Below are 16,064 nucleotides of genomic sequence, written 5' to 3'. Positions count from 1 at the left end.
TGCAGTAGCACACAGGACCAGATACAGCTAGAAACCCAGAAACACAGCCGCAAAAACTCAGTAATTTGAAGGCTAAGTTCTGATTCCTTGAAGCAGGACTGCCTGAGAGCCTTGGCGAATGATGTGTCTGCTCTGAAACAAGGAAACAGCAAGTGTGGAGCTGTGCAGGTCGTGAACTGGCGTGGGAAGCAGAAATGGTTTAGCAGAATATGCAGAATCAGGACAAGGCAGGCGACAGGGGAAGTGGATGGTGCTTAAGTTGCTTGTGTCTAAAGAGGTCAATGTCATCCTGGGGACCGGGGGCTGGCAGGTAGCACACGGATCTCTCTGAAGTGGAGCCTCATATTGTGTGTGGCTGATATAAGCACAATTATGATTAGGTTAACTGCTTGAGTAAATGAAATGCAATGGGCTAGCTAATCTGTTTGTTGTCTTTACAAATCCCTAAATAAAGGACGTTTGTTGATACCTTTAAGGCAGACTGACTAACCCATGAGGGCGTAGGCAAGGCGTACAGTAGCTATCATGATGCTCTGCAGAACAGACACGGGACACAGGTCCCCTGTTCTTCCCGCCCCTAGAGGAAAGAGAGAGAGCCTCTCCTGCTCAAGTGTGGGAGCCTCTCCTTTCCCTTTACCTCCCCTTCTCACTCAATTAGAGGGAGACCCAAGACGAAATCTCATATGTCTTGACTCTTTGTCCAGTGCTCTTTCCACTGGGCCATGAAGAAGCAGAACTCAGAGCCTGGGCTCAGAAACACACCAACTCTATCAAGTGAAAGTGGAACATCAACACCAATAATCCTGTCTCCTGTCTCGGATCCACACTCCTCCCTGTTCCTCCCACTCCAGGGCGTCACATATACATGCATGCACACACGAACCCACCTACTGTGGGGCATCAGCACCCTGGTATGGATTGTGGGGTGGAGATGTGAGAACAGAGCTGTTGGACTGGCCCAGTCTCCAGGAAACACGAGGCAGGAGCGCAGAGGGGATGAAGCCTAGGGTTGGCCTGGGGGCAGGATGGCGGAGTTGGCAGACACTTTGCCCTCTCCCAGTGATGCAGACTACCCACCCATGCACACAGCAGTTCCCTGCCAGCCCATAACGGCTGTGTGGACCATAACTGACCTTACTTATCACTAACCTGCCTGCTCTCTGACCTCATCCCTTGCAACCACCCCCACCCCACCTCAATTCCGGCCCTGGACATGTTGCCTTTGTACAAAGACTCTGGCATCAGAGCCTCTCCTCTCCTCTGTGGACCATGACTTAGTTCATCCTGAAGACCCCACAGCACCTAGTAGCCCCTTCCAGCTCCAGACCTGAAAACACCAAATCCCAGCCTCTGAGCCAGTGTCTTCGCAGGCCCGGCTGCCCCAGGCAAGTGAAGACAGAGAGCAGGGTACTCCCTCTATCCCAACCCTGCATCCAGGGACCAGGAGGCTGCGGTCTGAACAAACATTTCTCCAGAGAAGACATACCTATGGCCAAAAAGCACGTGAAAGGATGCTCATCATCATCAGTCATTAGGGAAATGCAAATCAGAACCACAAAGAGACACTACTTCACACCCATTAGGATGGCCAGCATCAATAAAACGGAAAATAACAAGGGTTGGGGATGATGTGGAGAAGTTGGAACCCTCACGTTTTGCTGGTAGGAATGCAAAATAGCACAGCCACTGTGGAAAATAGTTTGGTGGTTCCTCAAAAAGTTAAACACTGAGTTGCCATTTGATCTAGTAATTCCACTCCTAGGTGCATACCCAAAAGCATCGAAAGCAAGGATTGAAACAGCTACTTGTACACCTGTGTTCATAGCAGCATTATTCACAATAGCCAAAAAGTGGAAAAAGCCCAAGTGTCCATCAATGTATGAATGGAAAAACAAAATATGGTATATCCATACAATGGAATATTATTCAGCCCTAAAAAGAAATGAAATTCTGACACACGGTACAATGTGGATGAACCTTGGAAAGAGCATGCTAAATCAAAGAAGCCAGCCACAAAAGCATAAACATTGTGATTCCACTTACATGAGGTACCTAGAATAGGCAAATTCATAGACACAGAAAGGAGGATAGTGGTTACCAGGGGCTGGTAGAGAGGGGTGAGTGGGGAGTTATTGTTTAATGGGTACAGAGTCTCCCTTGGGGATGATGAAAAAGTTCTGGAAATAGATATTGGTGATCATTACCCAACACTGTGCATATACTTAGTGCCACTGGAAAGGGTTAAAATGGCAATCTTAAAAAAAAGAAATAAAAATTCATCAATGTTTCTCGCCATTTTAACGGACAGGAGGAGAAAATATAGGCTGCTGTCCTCTTGAAGCCTCTGCACTAAATGGTTGAGGAGGGTAAACATCAGAGGCCCACTCAGCTGCCAGGGCTGGGACTGGGCACCTGTGGGGGTAAAGAGGAAGCTCTCCCGGGACTTCCAGGGACATGCAAGGGCTCTGCGGGAAATCATGGCCAAGGCACTGCTCTCATCCAGGTGGTGACCAGGCACACACGCAGGAAAGTCCGAGAGGCTTTTGGGGATGGAGTGGGGTCGGGGGAAACACCAGAGCTCACAACATCTTTAATTTAAGGCCTACAAACTTTCCCTAAGTTTGGCCAGCATTTGACCCCAAACTAACCAGAAAATTGCCAGCGCAGAGCGTTAAAGCCAGAGGAGCAAACAAGCCCCCCTCACCGGCTGGGAGTGATGCGAGCTGGGAGGAGCTCATGTTTGGGCACCAGATGCACCTGAGTTCAAGTCCTGACACCTACCAACTATACGGCCTTGGACACATCACTTAACCTTTAGAGGACTTCGATTCTCCACTAAAAACAGGGACAGTCAGATCGATGTATTGTGTTTTATTTTGTTTTGTCCTTCTTAAAAAACTTTCCTGCCTGGGGAGAGACTGCTCCTCAGGACCAGCCAATTCTTAGAGATAACAGAGGACTCAGCGGGGAGCAAGGCTTTGATATGCAAACTAGCCAATCCAGGGCCTTCACTCCTCTATTTCACCGGCCCTTGCACCCAACATCCCAGGGCCAGGCATCAGTAACTAGGGACCACCCCTCCAGCTTAGAGCCTGCCGAAATGATTCAAACTAGCCAATCCTACACTGTTTCCTCTACCCCACCTCGTCTTTGCCACAGAAACCCCAATAAAGGCTCCGGCCTAATGCTTTCCCCTCACTCGTGTCTTCTGCCACCTGACCAAAACCTGTTTTGTGACCCTTAGTGGCACATGGTGACTCCCTCTCTAGGACCTGTAAGCATAGTAAACTTTGCTTTCTCGTGTCTCTCCCATGACCCTCTGTGGCCACACCTGTCCGACCATCACCTGAAAGAACGCAGAGCCCACCTCACAGGACTGATGCGAGGCTGGTAACTGAACAAATCTTACATGCCAGGCAGAGTCCTCTTGACAGCCCTGCAGAGGAGATACTGTCGGCCCTCATGTATTGATGAAGAAGCTAGGGCACAGAGAGGCAAAATAACTTCAGTATTCATTCATCAAACACTTCTTAATGCCTTCCACGATTCTAGACCCTGGGGAAACAGCAATGAACTCGACAGACCCAGTTTGTCCTCAGGTAGCACCCCTGCATCGGAGCAGAGAAGACGGGCCATGAATCAGGTGATTCCGGTCTGTTTCCTGAGTGTAAGGTGGGGACATGCGGGAGCTTTGGGAGCAGCAAGGAGGACGGTCTAGTCCTGAACATCAGGGAGAATGTTCCAGAGGCAGTAACAAGAAAGCTGAGGGCTGAAGGCCAACAGCAATTAGCCAGAGGACAGTGAGGAGAAGAAGGGAATCTGACAGGTTGCCGGGCTGGTACGCAGGTGAAGACGGAAGTAGAAGGCCTGCAACAGGTAGGCAGGCATCCAGCCGTCAATCGCAAGGGTTACCTCTGCCCTCCACCCAACTGTAGAAAGAACACTGCGTTGGGTTCAAAGACATGGCGGTCTGGTCTCAGCTCGGTCCCTCATTTGCTGACTGGCCTTGGGTGACTCACACCTCCACACTGGGTCTCAGTCTTCCACCTGTGAAGAAGCAGGTTGGAATGTTCGACTCTGAAGACGGTTCTATCTCACTCATTCATTCAGCCAACATTTATCCATTGCCTTTCATGTGCCATGCACTTTTCCAGAAGGTGGGAATACATCACTGAACAAAACAGATGACAACCCCTGACCTAATGGAGCTTACGTTCCAGTGGAGAGAAGACAAGCAGTAAACATACATATAATAAATAAGCAAATTATATAGCTATTAGAGAGTGCTATATTAGTAGGTGATATAGAAGAAAAGAAGAAGTAGACTGGGGGTTAGTTTTCATTTTGAATAGGGTGATTGGGGTAGGCTGCACTGAGGAGGTGTGTTTGAGTGAAGACGTGAAGGAGGCAAGATTTCAACCTATAGAAACATTCTGGCGAGGAGCAATCGCGGCGAAGGAAATGCAGCGAACACTCTAAGCAGAGAGTGCCGCCATGCTAGAGACACAGCAAGGAGGCAGCACGTCTGTGTCGCAGTGAGAGACGGAAGCACAACTGAAATGAGGCCAGCGAGGTGGGGGGTGGCAGGCAGGTCACAAGGGCCTGGGGGGCCCTGTAAGTTCTCTGGGTTCTATAACTTGCTCCAAGGCCCCAAGGTGCCCAGCCCCTGGTAAACCCTTTGACTTACTTGGGCCCCCAGCAGGAACGTCAGGGTGGTGATCCCAGCCCAGCCTGTTCTGCCAGACGGGGGGCTGGTCTCAGGAATGGCTGCCATGTGTCTTGGCACTGAACTTGGCAGCCTAGACTCAGGCTTGCCATGAGGCCCTCCCACAGACAGGCCATGCGCCCAGGGCCTCTGCCGCCACATCCCGTCCCTCAGCAGGGCTCTCTCCCTCCCTGTCGTTCAGCCTATCTCCTCATTGCCCGGCACAAAGGAGACAGGAGGGCAGGCACTGCTGTGTTCCGTGTTCCGGGTTCCTGATGCTTCCCCCGCCCCACCCTGCTCCCCAGACTGACGCCTTTACTGCTAATTGACATTTATTGCTCACTCCATCACTTGGAAACCCGTTTCAGCCCCCAGTTGCTCTCTGGGCCTCTGAAAAGTAAAAAAATCACTTAGGCTTCTAACTGAACAATAATTATCTTGGCATTGCTTAGCCTACCAGGCCTCTCACCCTAACATATTACCTCTCTCCTCTTTCCAACTTGGAAAAAAATACAGGAATCAATGTATGAAACTCATTTATTGTCCACTTCACAGGCTGCACGGCAAATAGTCTGTGGAGGCCTTTTAAAAGCCACTCTCCTCGCTCACATTCTGCTCCGAAGGTTGCTCTGTCTTTTCCTCACCCATTGATTTTTGTGTCTTGTTAGGATTGTTCTGTGTTCCTGAGGAATTAATAACGAAATGAGTCAAAGTCTGTGAGCGGCGGCTCGGCCAGCTGGGCTCCCCTGGATAGCCAGTCTGCGCCCTGCTTCCTTCCTGCTTCACACCAGGAGAACGAGGGTGTCCCCAAGAATGAAGCCTGGGCTGGAGGACAGCCTTGGGGTTCCTGGTCTTACTCTGCATTGCGGAGGAGGAGTAGGGGATGCTCTGGGTTGATCCTGGAGGCGTGAGGATCGAGTGTAGACCTCTGAAGATACCGGAGAATTCACCGAGAATGGTGAAAGGATGTGGTTTTGGAGTCAGACAGACTTGCGTCTGAATCCAGACTTAATTGGTTACCGGCTCCTAGTTACTGACCTCAATGTGCAGACTGGGATCACTAAATATTCAGGTTCAGTCCAGGCTGGCATCAGTGTCCAGGAAGCTTTACACGGGCCCTTGGGTCCAGAGAAAGACTCTAACTGGGACACAGGACTACATACAAAACAGGAATCAGCACAGTGGCTAAGCGTGTGGACTGGGAGCCAGACTTCCTGGGTCCAAATCCGGACTCCGTCACTTACTAGCTGTGTAAGCTTAGGCAAGTCTCTTAACCTTTTGTGCCTCAGTTTCCTCACCTGTAAAATGGGGCTAATCATTGTTCCTCATGGAGTTATTGTTAAGATTAATGAGTTATTATATTTTAAGGGCTTAGAAAAGTGTCTGGCAACTAGTCGGTGCTATAGAGGGTTAACTTTAAAAAAAAGAAAAATGAGGGCTAGCCTATCACAGAAAAGTTAATCATAATTTTCCCTTCCTATCCAGTGGTAGTATGAGTAGAAGTTATTGATGGCTTTACAAACACAGGTGCCATCTCTAGTGCTTCCTTCTGCCCCAACCCACCAATCGCCCAGTCTTTCTGCCTCTATCACCACAGGGCAGGCAAGCCAACATCAGTCCTCCTCTGGACTTTGGACCAGTCACTGCCTAACTGCTCTCTGGTCTCCCTATCTCTAGTCTCACATTCTCCAGTCCACTCATCACACTTCCAGAGAAGTGATCTTTATAAATCACAGATCTGGCGTATTGCCCATTTTAGGCCACTCCATTGGGCTTCTCCCATTGTCTACAGGAGTCATTGAAACTCTTTGACACACAAGGTCCTGCATGGTCCTCTGCAAGTTTCTGCAAACTCATTTACTGCCCTCAGCCCCACTCTTTATACTCCAGCTGCACTAAACTGCCTTTTGTCACACACACACACACGCACATACGCTCCATACTTCATTTGTTCTGTTCTCTTTCCCTGAAATATCCTCCCAGCTTTCCCCATCTCCCTCCACCCACACCTCGTCTCCACACCACCATCCCCGCACCACGCTTGGCTAGCAACCAAATCCAGCTAGCACCTGTGACCTGGGTGTTACTTCTTCCCAGAGTCCTTCCCTGAAGCCACAGTTGGATTAGACATCTGTGTCCATTAGAATAATCCTAGATAACAAATACATTCCTAAATCTCAGTGACTTAACCCAATCGGAGTGTATTTCTCATTCCAGGATAGTCTAGCGTGGGTGTTCTGGTCAGCGAGCAGCTTTCCCTCCCATGGAATTTAGGGATTTATCTTTTGGTTCTGTAACCCCCAGGGCCTCAGAGTCTTCTGCATCCAGCTGATGGAAGGGGTAAGGGGGAGTAGAAGAGGCATACCTGCTTCTTAAAATCCCTGGACAGAAGCAGAACACCTCATTCCCCCCCATTCCTTGTGAGAACTAGTCGCGGGGTCACTCCTGGATGAAAGATAGTTACCGCGCCACCGGGTGGACAGCTGGCCCTTGCAGCCTCAGGGCAGTTTCTTGGTTCTCCTCTGGCACCCTGTCCCTACATCCACCTCAGAGATATCAAAATGTGTGGCTATGATCTTTTCCAGGCCCGCTTCCCCCATCACACTGTGAGCTCCTGGGGGCAAGGGCCTCGTTCCGTTCACCTCTATGTACCCAGCCCTGGCATTGGTGCTCAGTCCTGTTGTTGGATGAATGGATGGCCCGAGTCAGAACCAGGTCAGTGACTGGGTGGGTCTGACCTGCAGGCAGAAGGTTTTCCCCGCAAGCACCTGAGCCGGACTGGGGAAGGCAGGGGTTGCTGGGATGGAGCACGGAGGGAGACCTTCCCAGGAAAAACTAAAACATAGGGGGAGTGCTTGGGCCCTTTGGAGAGGTTTGCATCTTTATCTCCATGGTATTTCTCAGGCCAGAAAGGGCTCGAAGTCTGAGAGCTCTGAAACACATCCCCTTCATAGGGGTCACTCACGGGCAGCCCATGCCGTGTGCCAAGCGCTGCTCTGGGTGCTGTGCCTGAATTAATTCATAAATCCTCACAACAACTCCATCTTACAGATGAGGAAATGAGGCTCAGCTCAAAGGTTAACTGACACGTGCTACTCTCTACCCATGTGCTTGCCTTCCTTCTCTGGAACCCCAGAAGCCCTTGGACGAGGATGATTTGAGCCTATCTTCCAGCACTTCTGTCAGTGAGAGTTAGGTTTGGGGAAGCAGCAGAGATTGAGTTCCTGGAAGCCAAAGCAGACATTCTGGAGCTTTCTTACCCCAATCTGAACCTCAGGGCTCAGGTAACAGGCCAATGGTCTGAGAACAGATTTCCAAGATTATTCTTCACTTTGAACACTAAGCATTTTTCAAGCTAAGAGAGACTGCACCCTCCATTGCAGTTTACGTCTTACAATGTCCTTTGTCAAATTAAAAACAGTAGAGTTGGAGCCAAATAACAAACAGCAGGGCTCCAAGCCCATCTCAACGTGACACTTGTATGGGATTAACAGTGATAATATTATGACAGGAGGCTGATGTCTCTACGTCCAACACCAGGGCTGAATACCCAGCAGCCAGTGGTGCGGAAACACAGCTCCTCTCAGCCATGCTTCACGTCCCTTCCACCTGGCATCTCCATGGTCTGACTGGATAACCACCACCGCCCCTCCTGGGAAATCACCACTTCAGAAATGTCCTACACTGATGACAAGAGAAACAGCTGTAATTTGTCATTATAGAAATATCCAATTATCAGGCCACTGAGTGACGACTGGAGCCTCTGTCCTCACTACCATCAGTCTGGGCTCTGAGCTACACACCTGTCACTGCCAGGCCTGCCAGGCGACAGCCACGGAAGAGCCCGGCTTCCCTCCCCAGCTCCTCGGAGAGTCCAGAAGCCCCTGCCTCTGGCGGAAGCAGGTCCCTCCAAGGCCTCTTCCTGATGCAAGTGCTGGAAGAGCAGGTCAGGAGCAGCAACACCTGAACCACCACCTCCTCCAAGATGGCCGCAGAAGTCACTCTTCCTCCTCAGTTTCCCACAAGCCGATGGAGTGGCCTGTGATAAAGTAAGGTGCTCAGACTTTGAAGCCAGGCAGACCTGGGTCCAATTCATGTCTCCAGGACATCCTAGCTATGTCACCTGTGAGGCACACCGGGGACAGAGTCTTCCATGGGTGAAATACACTAGGGAAAAAGCAAATGAATGAAAAACAGCTGGACCTGGGACAGTAATGAGCCAACAGAGACAAGTACTAACTGTTTTACATGTATTGACTCATTTTTATCCACACAACAACCCTACACAGCGGGTACTATTATCATGTCTATTTTAAAATTGAGGAAACTGAGGCAAAGAAAGTTTTGGGAATTGAACCAAGGACACCTGGCTGTGATTGGCACACATGGGGTTCACACCCAGCAGGCTGGTTCAAGGGCTGTGCTCCTCATTTTTTATATTCCTCTTAAGAAGTGTTATTGATGTTAAGTTCTTTACACATTTTCCATCATTTAATCCCCACAATACATTTTGCCCAGTGTACAGATGAGGAAACCGAGACCAGAAAGGTTAAGTAATTTACCCAAGTTCACACTCAGCAGCAGAGCCGGGACTCAAAGCCGGGCCTTCTGGAACAGTCTGTGTACCAATCCACTCTACATACATATTGTGCTGTGGTTACTTAATTACTATACATGCACATTTGTATTTAATTAATTCTCCCAACAACTCCTGAGAAAGGTACTGTTATTACCTCCATTTTGTAAATTGGAAAGGTAAAGATTATAGAATCTAAGCAAATTACAGTCAGTAATGAGGATCCAGGATTCAAATCCAGGCATTGTCTAGAATCCTCTGCTTAAACCTCTATGCTGCAGTCACACCCTACCCTAACCCAATGCCTTCTCATACGTGGAGCATGTGAAATTGAGTTCAATTGACCTGAAATACAAATGATCTCCTCAACAACTGGCCGAATGCCACCTCCTCCTAGATGGCCTCCCTCAGTCCTGTGGCAGAAGTCGTCTCTCCTTCCTCTGTTTAATCTCTGATTTTTTTCTGGCTTTTGCACCCAGAGTGGCTCTTGATTACTCTATGGATAGTCCTGCTGGGATTGAGAGAAATTTTCCATGCAGAGAAGTTAAATGTGCTCTGGCCTGGCCCTGATGTCTCTGCTGTGAGCGACACTGGAGAGCTGAGCCCGGGAAAAGTGAGAAGGCAGCCACGGGAGAGCACGGTCTGCAGCCCAGGGCCAGAGGCCTCGTGAGAAACAAGAAGAACCGCAAGGACAGGAAAAGTAGAGAAGAGACCACAGCAACAAGACTTGGAGAAGCAATAAGCAATGGATGAGTGGCCACGGACTGGGCAGAGCTGAGGACGCCAAAGCCTAAACTGACAGTGGAGAAAGCTGAGCATTAACACAATAACAAAAGGCACAGAAATTAGTACCTCTGGGCTTGAGGTGATGGGGTAAAACAGGTTAGACTGGTTGAGAATTATTTAAAAAGCAATTAGAATCCTAAATCCCTTCCACAACTCTGTGCCTTCAGGCAACTGTCCTGCCCAAGTCTAGAGAAGACTAGATGTTTATTTTCTGCAGAGGACACAACAGGGGGCATCTGGACTGAGGGACAACAGAGCCAGTTGAAGGCCAAGATACCACATTAAATGGAGTGACCACAGTATACAGAATGTTCAGGCTCCCATCTTTCTTCCTGCACTGGGACCCCAGAATTTCAGCAACCAGGGCTTTACCTTCCAGACAGGAGAGTGGAAGAGTCTATAAGAGGAATCTGGTTGGTCCAAGAGGAAGTATTCTTAAAAATTGATATCAGGGTTTTCCCCAACAAATTGCACAGTTGGATTACCTTACAGAAAATGTCCCTGTTGACATACACCCCCCCCCCACATGCTTTTTAGTCCCCAGCTCCTAAACATGAGCAGATATCCGAAGATTACCAGGCACCTCAAGAAAATCCCCAACAAGAAGGACAGACACCAAAAGAAACAAGGAGGACAGGGGAGGAACCTGAAGGAAACAGGCTATCCAAGGAGGACAACATTAAAAATAACCTCAATATCCTCAGAGATATAAAAGGGTACATTACATCCATGAAACAAGAATAGGATGCTACAAAAGGAGCATGGGAAATTCAGAAAACAAGAAAGAGCTCCAGGGAATTAAAAATGTGAGAGCAGAAATGAGAAACTCAATAGAAGGGTTGAAGGATTTAGGAAATCTCCCAGAAAGATGGAAAAGGAAGAAAATAAGATAAGATAAAGAACCAGTTCAGTAGGTCCAACACCCAAGTGATGGGAACTCCAGAAACAGAAAACCCTTTAACACCAATTCAAGATTGTCCAGATCTGTAGGCCATGAGTTTCCAGATCAAAAGTGCCACTGAGTGCCCAGGGAAATAGATAAAAATACCAAACCAGGCATGTTAATGTGAAATTTCAAAACACAGCGCACAGAGAGAAGAGGCTACAGGTACACAGAATTAGGAGTTAGAATGGTTTCAGACTTCTCAAAAGTAACCCTGGAAGCTGGAAGACAATGGAATAATGAATTCAAAATTCTGAAGGAAAAAAAATACAGATGGGCAAGGTCTCAAAAAGTTTACATCCCACACCCCACATCTCAGGAAGCTACTGATGATGTGCTTCACCCAGATTAGAGCATAAGCCAGAAAAGAGGAAGAATGAACTACAGGAAACAGAAGACCCAGCACAGGAGAGAGGCAAGGGGAATTCCTTCAAGAAGATGAGTTGATAGACTCTCTGCGGGGAATGAAGGAAACGTGGACAACCTTTGGAGAGTTTGGGGTTGAACTGGTGTTAAGAATGTGGACTGTCCAACACACACACAAACAAAAAGCAGTTACTTAACTCCAGGGAAAACAAGATTGTTCAGGGAAGGAAAGTAATCAAAGTTTACTATAACGACTCAGACCTGAATAGCACGCATGGTCCTAATATGGTAAACATGGAATGTTGATCTAAGCAAAATTCTGATTATGTTGGGAGGATGGGAAGATGGAAGGGTGCGCGTGTGTGCTGGGACAAGGGAAAGAAGGGGAGCTGAGCCTACATTTTCCATAGTGGGAAGTCAATAGGTGATGCCAGAAACAAACGCCCAGAAATCAAGAAGCAGCAATACAAATATATCATTGTAGATGAGATGATAAAGACCAAAATACACCCGGAAAAGGTGAAAGTGGTGGCCTCTGTGGAGGGGAAATGGACAGGGTGACTAGAGACTGCGTCTTCTCTAAGCAAACCTTGGAGAACCAGTTGAGTCTTTATATTATGTGCCCGTATAATTCTGACAAAAATTAAAACTTAAAAAAAGGAGCTTTCCCTGGCTTTGGCGTGGGAACTGAAGGAACAGGATGGCATTCTCTGAAAGAACCCGGGCCCTTTCATGCTTTGACAGTGAAATAAATAGCTATAATCATACCGCTGCACTTCTGTACCACCTTCGAGTTTATTCATTCATTTATTCAGCAAATATTGATCAAGGTCCCACTGTGTGAAAGCAATTTCACATCCATTATGTCTGATGATCTGGCTTTCAGAAATTACAGAGAAGTAACGTGGGCTCGTGGCTCCCTCTCTTGTCAAGTTTATACAGGGGCCACTGAGTCCCCGGGGAGGGAGAAGGTGGGGTCTGTTCCCGTGATGCTGGGGGTAGAAGAAACAGACGCAGGTGGGCCCCTCTTGGCTGCAGTGGATGCTCCTCCAGACTGTCTAAAATGAGACATCTCACCACCCGAGGATTAGTTTCCTTCCAAACTAATTCCCGCCCATGAGATAAATTCACATTTCCCTCATTAATGAGGCTCATGAGAAAACAGAGAGAGATGAAGGAATAGGTGTCTGTTCTCCCTTTTGTGGAATATTTGTGACCTAGAAAAAGTATGTAGTTGAAGTTCTACCCCTCGCTGATGAGGGGAGAGGAATCTACACAGCACACAGTTTGGTCATAGGAAATACACCCTCCCTGAGCATGTCCTGCTCACTGTCAGTCACCAGAAATTTGGAGGCAGCTCTCCTGTCCCTGCCACAGGGAGCCTGCATCACCTCTTCTACTTGAGAAGCATTCCTGCCATCTTTGGCAATGTCATCTCCCATGTGAGAGGTGTCTGGGCTATATGCCAAGGAGCCACTGACACAGCCTTAGGATCAAGGTGCATGAAAGCAAGACCAGTGACCCTCCATGCTAAGAAGAAAGGGTCACCAGAGACCTACTTATCCAATGGGGTCAGCTACCCTACCATGGAGGAAGAGAAGAGAGGAAGTGGGGAGGCAGGTTCAAAGGGGAGACAACATGGAGCTCGCCCTCTGCAGCCTACTTAATATCACACTTGGCTTTCAGTGACTCCTCCTCATTATAGACTCCCTGAGTCCCAGCCAAGACAGAGGGGGCAATCGTCAACACTGAGACTGTTCATTGCACTTGCCCATTGTAAAAGCTACATTTCAGAGCCAAAAGATGAGCTAATATTCTACTTCAATGTCAGTACTAAAGAGCAAATAACTTTAGGCATGAGAACCAGGAAATAAGAAGACAGCTTTAATGCTTCCATAGAGAAGCAAATATTTGCACTTATTAATATCCTGAAACCCATGTCGCCATGAATAGTTCCTTCTCCTTTTATCCCACGCCTTTTGTCTAACACAGTGATATATTGCCACCCTTTCAAACTCCTGACACAGATGACATTGAAGCAAATTATGTACCTCGGCCAGATTTCTCAGTTGAAATGGAGATAGCTGATGTGTACATTTTTCCATCTAATTAACATTCCGCAGTTTGAATAGCTGTTATCAGGCCCTGGGTCCCACATGAATGGGTGAATAGATAGAAAGATCCATAAACAGCTTGGCTTGCATAGAATGAGGTTTTTCTCCAGACAAAGAGGAAATGGAATGAATCATTGTCATCTGGATGGTAGCAGCCATCAGAGACTAGCATAAGCACGCTGGCCACTGTGTGCAGAGCACAAGAGTGTTGCCTAGCACCAGCAGTCGGCTGTGGAGGATCTTTGACCGCTCCCCACCTCTGCGTGTGGCCATGTAATTGTTTTCACCCAGGTCTTTCTTTACACTGTGTGGTGGTTTCCAAAAATATGTTCTACCTTTTTCGACACGCTTCCACTCGAGAAGTGTAGATTAATTCTCCTCCCCTTGTACTTAGTGATTCGCTTCTGACAAACAGAATATGGGTAAAGTGATGGTGTGTAACTTCTGAGTCTAGATCAAAAAAATGCACTGCTTGCCCTCTCTCCACTCACTCACTCTGGGGAAAACCAGCTGCCATTGCAAGAGGCCACTCCTACAGTCTCATAGAGAGAAACTGAGGCCTCCTGCCAACAGCCATGGGAGTGAACGGTCCTGCAAGTAGATCCCTAGCCTCAGACAAGCCTTTGGATGAGTCCACAGCCCAAGCAACATCGTGACTACAACCTCATGAGAGACCTTGAGCCACAACTACCAGCTAAACCACTCCTGAATTCCTGACTCTCAGAAACTGAGTGAGATAACAGATGTTTGTTGTTTTAAGCTGCTAAATTTTGGGGTGATCTACTCCACAGCTATAGAGAACTAACACACACTATGACTTCTCTTGACTCTCAACACCACACTTATAGAAAAAAAATTTTTTTTCTCCCAAATATTCAAAAGCCAAGATGACTACAGCCTCTACAGCAAGACTCCAGAGCCAATGCAAAGTGAGCACGAGGGGATCAAAAGCTTGCTCAGGCCTTCAACAAGCTGGCCAAATCTCCGGGAACTGCACAGTTTGCTAGAGAAGGGAAAAGAGAAATTGAAGGGAAATGTCAAAGGCGTGCCCCAGGCCACTCATTACTCACTCCCTCCTTCCTCTGTGCATCCTTCAAGTACCCTCGCCTCGCACAGAACTCACCATGTTCTGCAGCCTCTTTCATCAGCTGTATGCATGCTCTTGGCCTAACGCCTGTACACTGGTCTCCCCCTAGAAACGTGCAGCTGGCCACATGGGTGCTCATACCTGCAGACCCCAGCCCATGTCATGTCCCAAGCCAACTCTGGCCAGGACAGGCAGTGTCAGAGGTCCCTCAGTGCTTTCAAAGCAAGCTGGACATGGAAACCTCCATGAGTGGAGTAACCACAAATTAGCAGAGTGGATAAAGGCCTTCATTTTGGAGCTAGACAGAAATGGGTTTGATTCCAGAATCTACTGTTGACCAGCTGCTTGGGCCTGGACAAGATAAGTAACCAATCCTTGGGTTCCTCCTCTGTGAAATGGGAGCATAATACTACCTACCTTAAATAAGATCACATTAAATCTATGTAACCTCTTAATACAGGGCCTGATGCCTTACTCAGCAAGTGTTGCTGGTAAGACTGGAGTAGCAGGGTTGCTGTCACAAGCTTAGAAGCCCTTTCCGGCCCTGAGCAGTTCATTCCATCGCAGTGTAAATCCTGGTGACGCCTCATACCTGGTGTGTGGGCCTGGTTTCCTGTGGCTAGTTTTGGGGGTCTTTCCTTGCCATTTTGCCCATTCTCCCCTGGTTTCTGTCAGCTCTGGTCTTGGCTTCTGCCTGACGCCCAGGCCACTCCGAGGCCGCAGTCATGCTCTGCCCTTGCTGGTATCTGCCCACAACCACCCTTGAACACCCTGTCTCACTGTGGCCAGCCCCAGCTGGTCGGTGGGACATGAAAAGGAGCTCACCACCCCTACCGCAATATGTGTCTGTGTATCTTCAAAAGGTTGCTTATCTGTTTTGTCTTTAGGAGGAAAGAAGGAAACTAGTCGCCTCCTCTCAAGCAGGGAACTGCCTATTCTGGGGAAAACAGCTGAGGTAATTTATATACCCTGCTTAATTACTTCACTACCAGACTCCCAGCTAAGTTGCCCTAGCAACGCCTAGCAACCGGCCACTGTCACCAGCTGCTTCTGTAAGAGAGTTCTGCTAACTCCTTATAAACAGTCTTTATTTGGTAGCCTTGGTGCAGAAGAGAGTAGATTACCTAGGACTCTGAATGGGATGTAAACGGCTTCCTGCCATCCCCCTCGCTGGGCTTTGCCTCCCTCTTCCTGCATGGGTGCCGCGGCATTCCTCCAGAGCTGAGCGTCCCCCAGAAACGGGTGGAAGCTGTAACAGGTAGTGTTTCAGAGCACCTCTTGAGAGTCAGATGGACATTCTAGCTGTGTGACATTGGGAATATTATTTAACCTTGCTGTGCCTCAGTTTCTTCATCTGTAAAATGGGGGCGATAATACCCCCGAAGATAATGCCCAGTACCTGGCATATAGTACACATGCGACGTCAGTTGTGATGATGATGGACAATCTCAGATGACAAAACAATAGCCATCGTCCTCACACTGCAG

The 16,064-nt window shown here is 48.3% G+C and overlaps 1 protein-coding gene across 17 annotated transcripts in view; it reads right to left on the bottom strand.

Moving 5' to 3' along the window:
* Window positions 1–16,064, bottom strand: part of LOC106833052 (uncharacterized) — an 80,782-nt gene that overhangs the window by 3,562 nt on the left and 61,156 nt on the right. For 5 of the 17 annotated variants that reach the window (XM_070491118.1, XM_070491117.1, XM_070491111.1 and 2 more), the window contains 2 exons: window positions 3,913–4,047; window positions 3,410–3,479 (listed from right to left, as the gene is read on the bottom strand). The exons of 3 other annotated variants lie outside the window; for them this stretch is intronic. In XM_070491118.1, coding sequence (XP_070347219.1) covers window positions 3,410–3,479; window positions 3,913–3,964 — 122 coding nt within the window. In that variant the 5' untranslated portion in view covers window positions 3,965–4,047. Of the gene's footprint in view, window positions 1–887; window positions 3,390–3,409; window positions 3,480–3,912; window positions 4,048–5,187; window positions 5,389–8,508; window positions 15,398–16,064 lie in introns of those variants that run through there. 9 more of the 17 variants (XM_070491110.1, XM_070491112.1, XM_070491114.1 and 6 more) reach the window with 7 other exon arrangements.

The sequence above is a fragment of the Equus asinus genome, chromosome 20, assembly GCF_041296235.1.
Source record: "Equus asinus isolate D_3611 breed Donkey chromosome 20, EquAss-T2T_v2, whole genome shotgun sequence".
Lineage (NCBI taxonomy): Eukaryota > Metazoa > Chordata > Mammalia > Perissodactyla > Equidae > Equus > Equus asinus.
Note: the sequence above shows the minus strand (reverse complement) of the source record. Positions and strands in the feature narration are given on the sequence as shown.